Source organism: Leuresthes tenuis, unplaced genomic scaffold (genome assembly GCF_036924035.1).
Source record: "Leuresthes tenuis unplaced genomic scaffold, fLeuTen1.0.hap1 SCAF_4, whole genome shotgun sequence".
Lineage (NCBI taxonomy): Eukaryota > Metazoa > Chordata > Actinopteri > Atheriniformes > Atherinopsidae > Leuresthes > Leuresthes tenuis.
In genome coordinates, this window is record NW_027325358.1 from 6,368,880 (window position 1) to 6,384,288 (window position 15,409).

Sequence of the window (15,409 nt, forward strand, 5' to 3'; positions counted from 1 at the left end):
GGAAATCTGCAGTAATTATGCCTGTGTTCTCCTTTTTATTGCAGACCCACCAGTATCCTTCCGGCAGCTTAAGAAAATGTTAGGAAAATGGATCCCTGAACAGATGATATCACATTTGAATACTGCTTCTTTCTCTTAACATCCTTTCCAATTTTAAGGTTCTTTACACATCCTATACACACAGAAAATTCTCATATGACTTATCTTCATTTTGAGAATAAGAAGCAACATACTGGAGAACTGTCTGCTTCAGTGGTCAAAGACTCTGACAGGTTATCTTCGTTATGATTACATCCTAACGTTAATAAAACTGTATGGATGTTTTTTAAGGTCTGTCAATACATCAACACCCAGATGTTCGAGTATGGAGAAGATGATCAGTGGTACAAATTTGAAAAAAAAAACATGCTGACAGACTTAAATTTAACATTTTGAGTTCTAGATAATTCAGGAATAATTTAGAAACTGAGGCCTAATAGTTAAACATGAATGCTTTGATTATCTTCCATATCAATTACTGTGTCACCAGCTGGATACAAACAGGAATAATTACACTTTAGTCAGTAGACAGACTCTATCTAGACTCTTGGTTCAAGTCAAACTCATATCATCATTGTAATGTTTAAAATGGATAGTTTCCTAACCTTCGAAAAACATGATGAAAGATATTTTACTTTGATGCTCCCTAAACTGAAAAAGTTTATGAAAGAAAATCTACAGAAAAAGTGCCTTTGGGTAGTCAATCTTACTGAGCAGCACGTACCAGGAGTACTGTCCCCACAGAACTAAAGAACATTACAGTTTAGACTTCAAATCAATAAAACAGATGGTTGCTAACTAACAGTTGTTATCATAATTTAGAGTAGCATGTATAGTCTCTGCCAAAATCTTTTCATTTGTACACATGTATTGGTGTTTTTTTTAGTTTATTACATTTTGTGTTTGTCTATGTTAATGAAATATGATCTGGTATGTGCTGTTTTTTTTATCAGCTTGTTTGTTATTGTTTTATCAGCTATGCTTATGTACTATATAGTCATTATTTTGATATTTTAAATGGCCACAAACTGGGATGACTGCACACAAAAGTAGCCTGAATGGCTAAATCCAGCACAGACGTAAGACAATCAGCATATGACATGATAGACTTAAATACTAATGCAAATCTATGTCCAGTATCCGTGCCTAAATAAATAAACAAACCAACAATAACAAAATAATGTCAATCTGGATAGGTTAATATGGAGGTTTAATTTGCATTAACCCACCCTGGGTTCAAACCAGGAAACTAATTTGAATAGAAGTATTCATTGTCTTGTATGGTCAACTGGAAAGGCCTGTTTATGGAGTCAGTCTGAACATCAAAACATACCATTTGAGTATAAAATGTTGTAAATGGGAACCAGAGTGTATGTGTAAGAGGGGAAAAATATTTATATGAACAGAATATTTTGCGAGGGATTCCACACTTGGTGTTTTACTGTCGACATCTAGTGGTCATAAAAGTTACTTACACATCTCTTTGGGAGGCAAATTTTAACGTGAATGGGTGGATAGTGGAGGCATCAGTAAACTGTTATTTCTGTTTGTGTGAAATAATACTGATTTTAGTAATAAATCTATCCATCAGACTATCTAGAACTCACTGCATTAATACAAAATTTAACTGTTGCAAAATTCGTCAGTGTTTATTGATTTAATCTATGATCCAGAAATTTGAAATTGATATGTCGAATCATAGAGAAAAAAAAAAGAAAATATTTAAATAATTATATCTGGAAAAAATTAAAAATGAGCAATTAGCACCAGATGTCCATTATAAGAAATGTTTGAAAGATATGTTTTTACCGGGTATACTTAGAAGTACTAAGTACTAAGAAATTGCTGATGTGTTAAACAAAGCTGAAGTTCAGACTTTCCAAGTAGCAGTTGAACGCAACTTCAGCCAACTGCAACGTTCCGTGCGGAGCATGCGCATAAGGTTAAGAGGAAGCAGGGGCAACAGACTTGGAGGATTATGTGGACAAGTCGGTGAGAGAAAGTAGCTGCTTTACAGTAATTTAATTTGGATTTATGTACTCCTTGAGACATGAACGTCTCTTTAGGTGAAAAACTGAAAGCTTGAAGGGAACTCAGTATAATCTAATGTACATTTTACTGTATAGATTGAAAACGGAGCGACAATGATGTCAGAGTGCGACCCAACAGATACTGAGAGCAGCCAGCCCGTGCTGGACACCGGCGCAACCGCGGTGCCTGAACTGGAGTCCAACTTGCATTGCACTGACCACTCAATGACATTATTTGACAATAACCGAATAGGACTGGGGCTGGCGGCCAACCCCGGAGTCGCTGTTCGTATTTCAGACTCTTGTGAAAGCGTCCTGACCGAGCTGGAGACGGAGGGCTCCGGCGAAGAGGCGCTATTGTTGCCGTGCTTAGCAGGAAGCTCATCGTCTCCGAGAGGTGTCCGAGAGAAGCGGAACAGGCGAAACAGGCACAGCTCGTCATCGGATAAAGACGCATTGGCCTCTCCAGGTAACTATTTGGAATTAAAGTGTATAATAAACCAATATGGTTAGGACACTCAAATTTCCAATGCGTGTAATGTGTCTGTTTTTGAAGCATATGGCTCAAGACTACACCTGCTGATCGTGATTACTCAGAGATAACAGAGAGTGCAACGTGGTCAAATTGATATGATGTTATGTAATACCTCCGGGACACCTAAACCAACTAATTTATTTCCACCTCGAACCGGGCGGGTCCCCCTTTAAGATGTCTGGGATGATTGAGAGCCTGAGTCGGAGTAAAAACGGTTGACTCCTCCAGGACACTGACCTGTTGCCCTTATTACATTAAAAAGTAGACTTTAGTCCGCTTATTTGCAGTGGCTTACACTTTGACCCGGTGACCTAATACAGTCTCAAGCTATTAACTACGTGATTAACTTTAAAATGTCCTCTCTGCGAGGGAAGACTTGCCTTCTTGTATGTTGCCAATGCACAGTCAGCATGAAGGTGTCTTCCTCTGCAGAGCTAAAACCACAAGACTGGCTTCCTGCCTCTGTATGGTTTATGTAACTTATCTATTGTCAATATTGCCTGTTCACTGATAGGATTTCTTTTGGAAGATATAAAGAACAGACTGATCCAGTCGTCATGGCAGCAGCACATGCTGCTAACTGGATTCAACAACACTTCCCCCTGATATCGCCCACCGTTTTCACCTGCAATCCTCTGTATTCATTCCCTTTGTGTTGCTTCTGGCTGCTGAAATCTAAATTTGGATCATTTTTAATCAGTGCCAGAAATGTAGGCCACACAGTTTGCAACATCAAGCCTTTCATGGCAGGTATTTGTTTCCACATTTAAGTGGCCCTAGAGCGCAAATGACAAAACTCCTTCAGAAAGTAATAATCCTGTACTCTCAAGAGCTCATATTTTCTTAATAGAAACATTAACATGCATGCAACTGAAGCTTCATTCAGCTTTGAGTCCAGGTGTTGTTGTGGTCATTTGTCGCAAAACGGGTCAAAAGAAGCAAATATTGTTTGTTTATCGATTATTTAACTTCTTTGAGCTTGCGTTGACCTAAAAAGCTGATGTCTCAGTGTCTCCAGACATCATAGCAGTGACCTGTTTCAAACTGACATCACACTTCTGGTCTCCAGAGCTCTGAGTGTGCTTACACGCCTGCTGTGAGAAGCTTTCTGGGTCCCATTAACCGACCTGGATGTCAGAGAGGCAGATATTAAATATGCATCAGGCCACTGTGAAAGCAGACACACTCTGTTGTCCAGCATAGTGCTTGATGATGTCAAAGAGGAAATTTGGGCGAGAGGAAGTACTTTGTGTGTACTTTTAATCTGGCTTTGTGTGGACTTTGGTTAATGGAGATAGGCAGACAAGAGAGCCCACAATGATATCAGAGACTCTTCTCATCGGTGTAATGAAGTGGAAGCTTGCATTCTTCACAACACACAGATAAACGGACTCAATTAGATTATGAGGGTGAAACACCTCTGCTTTTTACACACAGAAATCTTGCTGTAAAATCTGTCTGCAACACTTTATTATAGTCCCATAATGAAACCATTTTACAAGTTTATTTTAGAGTTTGCTTCCCCATAGAGCACAAAGCCTTTATGGCCAACCATAATGTGACAGGATGTCATTTACTCACATTGTGTTGCTCCAAATCAACCTCTGTGATTTTTTTAGTTGGAATCTTATTGGATGAAATCAGAGGTTTTCAGAGTGAAAGGTGGACCTCCCAGAGAGGCAATCAAATGAAAACCAGTAAGAACTCAGTGAATGAAAATCAAGAATCACGATTAGTTCTGGTTGGAAATGGCTCAGAGATGCTCACCAGCCACTTTATTAGCTACACCTTGCTAGTTAAAGGTTGTACCCCCTTTTGCCCCATTCCCCACAAAGCTGCTCTTGTGCACATATTTTTTCTGTGTATTTTCTAAAAGTTGTGTCACCTCATGGATGCTGAAAGCATTTCCAGACTGTCACTCTGGTTTTATAACCATTATCTGCCAAAATCACCATTCAAATAACTTAACTTAAGTAACTTATGACGGTGGACATCAATCAATAACCCGATTTCTCTCAATTCAGTTCAGTTCAGCTGTATTTATACAGTGCAAAAAAGATGGTGGTCCAGTTAAAGGCCCAGTCAAGCTGTAATCCTGCTTCTAGACAACCAAGAGTTGAACAAACTGAGCTATCAGACTAATGGAGTGTGGAGCATGTCTCCAAGCTGTGTCTGAAGGGTCTGTGCCTTAAAATGTGAAAACACCTGGTCTGAACCATGTGTGGTAATAAATCAGGACAGCAGGCTTAAAGACTGACAATCTTGTCTGTTGGGGGTTGTGCTAGAGACCAGGTAAAATTTCTGCTATTTCCTTGCTTGCTTTTAGATTGAGATGCTAATGTTCTAAGGTCTTTAGTTTTGTGTGAATGACAAAAAAAAAAAATGGACATCCGGTTTTAAGTAAAAGTCCGAATTTCAATCTGAACAGATGTCTTTGTTAGGAACTTGGTGGCCATGTGACAGGGATCAAAGCTACTCTTTAATTAATCCATATTTCCTCTGTAATATTTGCATATGCTTTCTCTTCCTCCTATTTTTAATTTGCTCCGACCCCCCCCCCAAGTGAATTAGCTTCAAAGCTATCTTTGTCTTTCCTCATCTTTCTGTGACGAATGGCAGATAAACTGTTCGCCTGTCCCTGTGCTCACCCTCCTCCCTCCCGTGCCTGTTCTTTCATGTCTTTCTGCACCTTCTCTAACTTAAGTGTGACTGAAGGCATATGAAGCCTCCGTCAGCCGACTGTTTCTTGCAGGATGGAGAAGTTGGAATGTGTCACGTCCTGTGATTGGGCCATGAAAGGAATAATTAGCACCCCATATCCACCACAAAGCTGTCATTATACTGGTTCTGCAAGGCAATAGAAACGTCCATTTTGTGCCAAATGACAGGATCGCACACTCTCTTTCACACCAGAAGGGTTTGGATGTGCTGACCAGATGGGGCATCTCTGTGAGGACCTGGTAAAACATGCAGGTTCAAAGAAAATGGGGATTTTCAGTTGCCTACAAATGCGAATTAGATTTTTTGAACATTAGTCCTGATAGAGACCCGTATTGCCTCTGTGTGCGGGGGGAACAGCTGATGTGTAACACGACATTGGTGACTATTATTAATCCTTATAATTTGTCTTGTTTTTTCCAGGATACAATATGCAAACAATTTTTTTGAACAATGCATTTAATTAATTACTGTCTCACGTCTTTCTGGTGGGGCTTTGTGGACCACATAGATGTCACAGAAGCACTTTAATGTCACATTTTACAAGTTTCACGATGAAGCAGAAGTCATTAAATTTCTGTTTAACTGCAGCACACAGTGTTTGTGTACAGAGTGAACACAGAAAGCCTAAATATGTTTCCCTGCCAGGTACACACAGTGGAGACTTCAACCATTTCCCCGACGATCCCGAGTTTGCAGATATTATCCAAAGGGCAGAACAAGCTATCGAGAGTGGCGTCTTTCCAGAGAGGATTTCCCAGGGTTCCAGTGGGAGCTACTTTGTCAAAGACCCGAAAGGGGTGAGCTGGGGATAAATGACACTGCTAACAGAAAGGAGAGAAGGAATTTATGATGGACTACATTTAGAGGGAGGCTTTTCTTAAAAAGAAAAATAAGAAAATGAGATATTCAATGCCTTTTTTTCTCCGAACTCTTTATATAACCATTCAAGGAAAATTGCTGCGTTCTCCTGATCTTCACATTTACACCCCTAAATCAGAATTCCTCATGATTAATTTTGCTAAATGTGTGACATATAACAAATAGTCAGCATGAAAAATTAGCCTCACAAGTGACCGAAGGGAAAGTATATTGACCTCTAAGTTGTCGGCAGCATCTCTGTACCTTTTCATTTGTGGCTCGGTGTCCTTTGATAGGACATTGAATGGAAGTAAAAAGCTTATTGCTGAAGTTGTGTCGTGCCAGTTGTGTTTTAACACTGATTTTCATTCTTTTTTGTCATGTTCTCTTTCCCACAACAGAAAATCATTGGTGTATTTAAACCAAAGTCAGAGGAACCTTATGGTCACCTGAACCCCAAATGGACCAAATACTTTCACAAGGTACGCTGCGTCCCACATGTCCCCAGAATCACACGTGTCCCCTGCATCACACGTGTCCCCAGAATCACACGTGTCCCCTGCATCACACGTGTCCCCAGAATCACACGTGTCCCCTGCATCACGTTTCTCCTCACGTTTGTGTGTTTCTCAGAAAATAACAAACTGCTGATATGCCATTTATAATTCTTTTTTAAATAATATAACCTATGGTGCGAAACAGCCAAACACAGGAGCTGTATTACATTTCAAACGCATCAGATTTGATTTCCCTTTCTCGTCAGAGCACACTGTATGTTTGGAGTAAAGCAGAAGTGATGTTAACACCTCCAACTCTCTCCACCTTCTTGTCTCTATCATTAGCTCTGCTGTCCGTGTTGTTTCGGCCGAGGCTGCTTGCTTCCTAACCAGGGTTACCTCTCAGAGGCTGCTGCCTCTCTGGTTGATACTAAGCTTGGTCTTGGAGTGGTGCCAAAAACCAAGGTGTGGCTCAAACTACATGCATGGTGTTTTTTTTTTTTTAGTATTTTCTATCTGAATATACAATTACTGCTTTCTACCACGACTGATATGATGTAATCAACCTGAACGAATCTATGTGAAATTAATTTGTTTTGTGTCTTCTTTGTTTTTATTTCCAGTTATAAGATAAATGATCCAGCAGGGGTCACAACTAATCGAGTGTTAACTCTTTTTTTTTTACATTTTATTTTTATTTTAGGTGGTGTATTTGGCGAGTGAGACATTCCACTATAGTGCTATCGACAGAGCAAAGTCCAGAGGGAAGAAGTATGCCTTAGAAAAAGTCCCCAAGGTGGGACGACGCTTCCACAGAGTTGGCCTGCCTCCCAAGGTAGCAGACCGTTACACATTGGGTGTCTAAGTCACCAACCGTTACTTTTTACTTTGAGCCATTAATGAGGGAGATAAGAAACTACGAACTCCTTTTTATTCCCTCCTGTGAGGTGTATTTCCTTTGTTGTTTTTTTGTATTGTGTAAAATGTTCAGTAGATATATTTGGGGAGGCCTGCGCTAACGCAGGATAAATGTTAAACCTCTGTATGAGTGCTGACTGTTCTGTTGTTGCTGTGAAATCCAGGAGCTGGTATCTCGGTGAGCTGCTTTAGATGCAGCCCTGCTGGTTGAGGAGAGTAACAGAGGTTTGCCCACAATGTGTTTGTGTCTCTGGAACAAACAGGGCTGTTGAAATGAAATGGTCAGAGGAAGCACAAATGTCAACGCTGCTTTATAATGTGCTGTTTTCTTGGGAGGATGCTGCTGAATGGATGCATTTATCTTTCAGTATCAGTTTTAGCTTATAACCAGAAACATGCATAAGTTAATAGTGCAGCTGTCTCACATGAGATAACCTCGTGGGTTTTCTTGTTGCTTTCTTTAGATATTGTGAAAAGGTGACTGAAAAGAAAAATCTGCAGGAAGTGTATGAGGACTAATATTTCATCCTATTAACATCAGTTTCCCTCTACCATCTGCCTGTTTCCTGAACACTGAACATCTTAGTACAGTTGAGCATTTTTGTTATATTGGTGTATGACGTGTGTGTGTGTTTCCAGATGGGCTCGTTTCAGCTGTTTGTGGAGGGTTACCGTGAAGCAGACTACTGGCTGCGGCGCTTTGAAGCAGAACCTTTACCAGAGAACATCAGGAAGCAGCTGCAGTCACAGTTCGAGCGGCTGGTGGTGTTGGACTACGTTACCAGGAACACAGGTGAGGGTGTCTGCTGGGACGCAGTTGGTGTTTCTGTCTTACATCCCCTGCTTTGTGTTAATGGAAAATAATGATCCTACCAGGCATTTGCTGTCAGTGCCACATGTGTTTGAACTGTACAGTTGCCTCAGGCACAAACATTGCCTCCTCCCACATTATGACTCTTACCCTTTGTTATTCTATTTCGTGTTTGTCTTCCTCCTCAGATCGAGGGAATGACAACTGGTTGATCAAGTATGAGAAGCCAGGACAAGGAAGTGAAGGGCAGACGGTGAGTTTACATTAGCATAAGATTAAGTGCGCACACAAAAACAAATATTCGTATTAGTATTCATATGTCATCATACTCTCAGCTCCTAATATTGTGTGTCAGCAATGTGATGGTTTACGATGACCTCTGTTAACAGCAACAAGAACAATGTTTATCATCAATCATTTAGTTGTAAATTGACAAGTGAGTTGAGTTATAATCGATCTCTCTAATTAATCAGTCCCTTGAACAGTGATCAATAACTAGCCCAGCCATTATTTGTTAATAAGTTACTCAGTTAAAGGTGCTGTGTTGCCTGACCCTCTTTGCCACTTCACTGTAGGACGCAGAGTGGCCAGAGAACAGTCCAGACTCCTGCATCAAGATAGCTGCAATCGACAACGGCCTGGCCTTCCCCTTTAAACACCCAGATGAGTGGAGAGCATGTATGTTTGTCACTGACTTGACTTTTGGTTTCTGGCTGATTTAACTCATTGTAAATGTCCTCCATTTTTTTTTTTTTTTTTGTAGCTTAAAAAACCTGAGTAAAGCATGTTAATTAGTGACCTTTAAATCTGCTGCCATGAGTTTTCTTAAGCAGAATCAGGCTAGTGAGGCTTCATGTTTACTGTGCAAATACGATCATGTTGTCTGCCCTCACAGATGAGCTTTTTCAAAAGCCCGTTTTATTTTCAAATTATGCAGCTGTTCCTTTAATTTTCTCATATTTCATTATTGTTATCTAATGAATAATACTAATAGTGCTTGTTCCTTTAGTGTTCTGGCAACAATTGAAGAGCTGCTAAAAATAACAGGAAAATGTACAATACAAAGCAGTTTGACACACAACCCATCTACACAGTTTGGAGAATACAGTGACAGTTAAAGGCAGTTGTTTTGGAGTCTGAAACTGCATACATATGTCTTCTTCCTGTGTGTATTGTCAGTGCACATTTCGCATGCAGATGTCTTCCTCTGTAGAGCTAAAAACCACAGTACTGCTAAATGGCTCTGATGTTTCCATATGTTTTATTCACTGTAGTAGTTTTTGGTATTTTTTGGTGCTTACTTTGCAGGGGTAAGTCACAGTATACAAGCACTGGACTTTACATGGAGGTGCACATTCCTCAGCTGCAGTTACTATAATATCAGTTTAATAACTTTTATTCAAGTAGCCTCTTTAAAAAAGATTTAATGTCTAATAACTTGTTTTTGTCATATCAGTGTATGTGGCGGTTACCACAACAATGTGACGGCACACACTATCAAGTGCTTCCCAAATGAAACTGAGTACTGTTTATTTATTCAAATGTATGTTGGACGCTGGTGCACACTCATTTGTTGCACGGTATGACACAATGAGTATGTTGTTAGATCTGGCAGCAAACTGAGCTCTTGTCCTGTCATCAGACCCTTTCCACTGGGCATGGCTCCCTCAGGCCAAAGTGGCCTTCTCCCAGGAGACCAGAGACCTGGTGCTGTCCCGCCTGTCTGATATGAACTTTGTCCAGGACCTCTGTGAGGACCTCTATGAAATGTTTAAGGTACCGATCACCTCATAAATATTCTTAAATAAAGATTCTTTTTGATTTCATGGCTCAGGATTTCTGTTAACAGCGGTTAATGTTAATGTTCTTTGTCTCCAGACAGATAAAGGGTTCGACAAAACCATGTTTGAGAGACAGATGTCTGTTATGAGAGGACAGGTGAGTTTATTATCCCATTGCTCCCAAACGCAGCTTAACTATAACGTTCCCTTCACTGTTTTTTACCCTTTCTTTGTCCTTGTTGTTCTCTTGACTGTTTCCTTTTATATCCTGCCTTGTCTTTCCTTCCTCTCTTATGGCCTACTTTCTTTAACTCTGTCACTGTGTGTTCTGTTACCTCAATGCCACACGTCTTAACCAGTTTCGTGTCCCGTATCCCTGTTACCCTTCCTCGTCTTGCCTGTCTTTGTATTCTGCGCTCACCTCTAACCCAGCTGTCATTGGGTGAGAGGCTGGTACTCCGTGGACAGGTTGCCAATCCATAAATGGGCATAGATATATCGATAAATGTCTCGATATATACAAATTACATGCAATACAGTGTCTTTTAATGTCTTAATTATTCATATTTTTCCTTTGGGATAAATATAAATTGCACTTATATCAGAGAGTGTGTGCAGATTTTTTTAAAAAGCTGGAAAATCTCAATTTAAAGATAATTGACTCCTTTCTGCTTCCGGTGTTAGGATTTGTCTTTCCATTGTTTTTGTGTCGCATTTAAAATGACATGCAGGAAAACAATGATATTATGAGATTTATTACTTATCTTTCACATCATCGTGGAGTCATTGCAGCAGAGGTGATGAGCACTAATGATCACGTCTGTCCGGTTGGAGCTGAAGCCAGTAGATAACCACAACAGCCTTTTGTTCTGAGGACAGCGTCAATGTTTTTATTTTTGTTCCTTTCTTTTGTACAATGAGAGGAGTTGTAGTTGTTTTTATACTTAAATTCTTCCGTTTTAAAATGAGAAATGGCTGAACATTTGAACTGAAACCATGTCATTATGTTCCAGATTTCAGTCTTCTTACTTCTCTGTTTCATTGGACTGGCTATGCGGCTCGTGTTTGTTTCCAGGTGTTAAACCTGACCCAGGCTTTGAAGGATGGGAGGAGCCCCATCCAGCTGGTGCAGATGCCCCGGGTGGTGGTGGAGCGCAGCCGCTCAGGAGGTCAAGGACGAGTCGTCACACTGGGCAACGCATTCACACAAACCTTCCACTGCAAGCGGCCCTTTTTTTCCTCTTGGTAGTGAGAGAGTGCAGCAGAAGGGAGTTAAGTAGAGAAATCTGGGATGTATTTTTTTTTCTTTTTTTTTTGAAGCAGGCGAAGGAGGAAGGATGAAATAAGGGGGAATACACGTTTGTCATGCTTGAAATGATTTATATTTGTCCTTGCAAGGAAAATAGAGGAAGTGGACAAACGGTTAAAAGAAACTTTTTGAGGTAATTAAGTTTAACATACCGCTGGCTCCATGTGTGGTCTTCGGGCTGTTTGTGGTTACCATGGTGACTTGATTGAATAATAAGCTTTTCCACAGGGGTGAACCTTGTTTATTAAGAAGGAGAGAATACTTTTTTTTGTTTTGTTTCATGCAAACTCTCTTAGTGGAGTAATGGCCAAAGAACAGGCACTTATATACCACCAATTATCACAGATGCGGTCAAGTAGTGTATGGTAACCCATAGAGCTGCTTCCACACATCTGCTCAGAGAGGGATTGACTCTCCAGGTCTCAACTGTTTCTCATCTGGGATGAAGTCCACAAAGATTCGCTTTGCCTTGTAGGATCACTTACTGAAATATAGATGTGCACTGGTTCTGCTGGAGGTGTTTGTCCAATTCCACACAAATGGGTCAAACCACTCTTTACCCAGTGTTGGTGTATAAAACTACATCTGTTAACAAACACAAACTCAGTGTCTTCAACTCTCAGAACTGCCAAAAGTCTTTGTCGGAGTAATATTAAAAAGCCTCAAGCAAAGAATATCGTTGAAACTTGAATTTAGAGGAGGAGGAGGAGGAGGGGTGGGGGGCAATTGCTTGAATGTATTGTGTTTACGGTTTATACACGAATTCTTGCTCCTTAACATTTCAATACAAGAGAATGCTGTCAGATATAGACTTCTCATAACAATGAATGTATTTGTTGTTTGACATGTATTTAATAGCTGGCAAGCAGCTTTCTCTTGGACCTTGTGGCATGGGGGAGGGCAACTCCCCTGAAAAGAAAAAACAAATTGAGAATGATATTTCACTCTTTGCTCGATGCCATTGTGTTTTCTTATGTATGAATCTCGAAATTTTTATTCAATTTCAATGATTGTATGAGAGAAGTTGTATATTTAACAGATTAAAAATAATAAAATTTGGGAAATTTGAATTGGACATGTTTCATCTTTCAGCATCAGCTTTCTGAATAACTGCTAAGGGAAAATACCTGAAAATGATTAACAATTTGAATAAGACGGCAATAATGATACCGGTTGATTTCAGATGCACACAAACCAGTCTGCACCTTGTTTCCAGTTCATTTTTAATTTGACTTTTCATTCCAGAGATTATTGACAGGCCTTTACAAAGCAGTGTATCAGCATCAGTATGTCATACAAGTCAAGCCATACATCAGGTTATTATACAAAACATTCCTCTCTAATTTTAACAGAACATTTATGTAGACCAACAGCAAAGTCACACCCTCCTTTATCCCCTCAGGTCAGTGACATTTCTGAAATCTTCTCAGTAACAAATTATATATCCAAAGTCTCCGTGTCACATTCTACCATATCATTCTGTTTGCAGTTTTAAAGAGAATGTTTGTCCTTGTATAGATTTGATGTTGGAGCATCTGGATGTAACCACTCCCTGGTCAGAGCCCTTTTCCTGCCAATGAGCAAGAGGTATTCTCATCAAATACCTTTCAGCTGCACTCTGAGCATTCATTGTTGCAGTGCCCATGTACAATGTCATGGCATTAAAAGGAAAAGTAATCTGGAAAATACAGTTTCCAAGCATTTATGTATTTCCCTAACTGATTTAAGATGAGTTTAGCTCCGTTTGTACTAAGAATACATCAGTGTGACCTTTAAATATGCAGTACAGTGCAAAAGCAAATTTATTTAAAGAGCAGAACTTGCTGCACTTCTGACGGGTGTTGCTAAGTGATCAATGTTATCTGAAGATTTCTGTAAAATATGAAGGACCAAATGTCCAATTAACTTCTTCATATTTCAGCTCGTCTTTCCTATTTTGCATCTACAGCTGCTGTTAATGTTTTCACTGTTGCTTAACCCCCTTCCAATTCATCTCAAATTATTTTCTTTTTAAGCTCATAACATTTAGTATCTAAAAAGACAAAAACAACCAGTTTTAATCAGTAACTTGCTTGATGTATGACATGATGCATGAGTTTTTGATACATTGGCTCACTGACTAAATATTTTGCTGTCCATCCTTCAGTTTTCAGTAAGAAATTTAGTCAAAACTGCAATAGAAAAATCTAGACTTTCATATTTCATGCTGCAGTTTGCACTTTTAATGAAAACCAAAGCCATGCACATCCATAAATCAGCTGCAGCAGTTTGATGGGTCATAAGATAGTATCTATGGGGGCAAAAAGATGGATCAGCTAAGGATTTTGTGGGATGGTATTTTCTACTATGTGATGGTCCATGCACATCCTTCAGACTACAGGGACTTAATGAAAGCACACATATTTTAAATGGGGCTCAGACTAATGCATAATTTACCTGCACATACACTCTGCAACCAGGACAGCATCAATAATGAGTTTTTAGCATGATCATCATCACACACATCTTCTGGGATGTGGCACACACGTGCAGAGGATATAAGGAGGCCTGCTGCCATAATACCAGCATGTGACCTCACCGAGTCGTTGGGTGTTACAGAGCCTGAGCCAACACTGCCATCGTGTGGAAAGCTGTCCTGACGTCTGGAGGTGAGTGGGAGCAACTCACCACACGCACAAAAAAGAAAAAGATGATACAACTTATATGGTGACACAGTAGAGGTGTAACAGGGAAGCTATGGCTCCGGGGGCATCATCGGTGTAGTTCTGAACTAGACCTCTGTACGTCATCCACTTCCTGTTTAGGTTGAAAGCTTTTCTGTGTCAGACAATGACTTGTGGAAAACCTGCAATTTGAACATTAATTTTCTTTTATATAAGCGACTTTTCCCAGGACTGCAGGGTGTAAAAAACGGTAAAAGAAGGCTTTTGTTGGCTGAACAGTTTGCAATAAAACATGAAGTATTTTATTTTACAAGTGTCGGATAATCTTTCATTGCTCTGGTCAATATGGGGGAGTTTCATCTTTCTTTGTTAAAGGTTGAGGGGGCCACAGATTCTTGAAAGCGTTGTCATGTGGACTGCATCCGACCTCACAGATCATGGGATGTTCTTAGTTGTAGTTTTTAAATGAATAAGTCTAAATATGTATGTTTTGATCAGGGATATCATATCTTGAAAGCAGAACAAGCTACATAACTAGTAGACTAGTAGCTGTTAGCCTAAACTTGCTATGATATTCCTACATTTTCTATCTCACTGGTAAAGACATAATGCAATTTATGCCCAATTTATGTCAGCAGGGGGCATAGTTGTACCATCAAGTGGAATCTAACATGAACTTCATCTATAAACACATTATCATTTTCAAATCAATAAAGCTATTTGTATTCTACAATAAAATGTTGAACACAAAACCACACTGAAACATTAGTTTCAAACATCTGTGTGAATGCACACTACTTAAAATTTGGTGACATACTAGAGGAGCAATATTTCTGACAGAATTTAAGGACTGGAGTTTTGATGCATTGCTCTAATTTTTTCTCTTTCTCAATAATCTATCTTTTCTCATCTATTTAACAAACACGTCTGATATGTGACAGCCAGCTATAAAAGCTGTTCAAGCACCATAGAAGAAGAGCTTCTGTGGGATGGAGCCAGGGTGGACCTGCATGGAGTGGGCATAATTGAAAAATGTGTTTTTTCAGGAGCAGTGAGGCTTGAAAAGAGGACAGTATTAAGACATTAAGCAGGGTGTCAAAGAGAGCTGCTGAGCAGCCAGCCGCTGACAGTGTGGGGGGTTTGAATAGAAATGAATGTAAGTGTCTATTTTGAAGCGTGTTGTTTGGCGCTGTGCGTTTTGGTCTTAAGGCCTAAGCTATAGGATAATCCTCTTTATTCCCTGGTGT

The 15,409-nt window shown here is 39.8% G+C and overlaps 1 protein-coding gene across 1 annotated transcript; it reads left to right on the plus strand.

Moving 5' to 3' along the window:
* Positions 1–1,986: 1,986 nt before the first annotated feature.
* On the plus strand, positions 1,987–12,569 carry pi4k2b (phosphatidylinositol 4-kinase type 2 beta). Its single transcript, XM_072384252.1, has 11 exons — positions 1,987–2,538; positions 5,971–6,122; positions 6,585–6,665; positions 7,026–7,145; positions 7,384–7,515; positions 8,238–8,391; positions 8,598–8,662; positions 8,985–9,087; positions 10,052–10,185; positions 10,288–10,347; positions 11,266–12,569. Exons 1-11 carry the CDS (start codon positions 2,184–2,186, stop codon positions 11,437–11,439), a joined length of 1,530 nt encoding a protein of 509 aa, XP_072240353.1. The 5' UTR covers positions 1,987–2,183; the 3' UTR covers positions 11,440–12,569.
* Positions 12,570–15,409: the final 2,840 nt, after the last annotated feature.

Coding starts and splice junctions, on each gene's coding strand:
- pi4k2b (XM_072384252.1), top strand. CDS start 2,184: ATGATGTCAGAGTGCGACCCAACAGATACTGAGAGCAGCCAGCCCGTG. Junction 6,123..6,584: donor TTGTCAAAGACCCGAAAGGG/GTGAGCTGGGGA, acceptor TTCCCACAACAG/AAAATCATTGGTGTATTTAA. Junction 6,666..7,025: donor GGACCAAATACTTTCACAAG/GTACGCTGCGTC, acceptor CTCTATCATTAG/CTCTGCTGTCCGTGTTGTTT.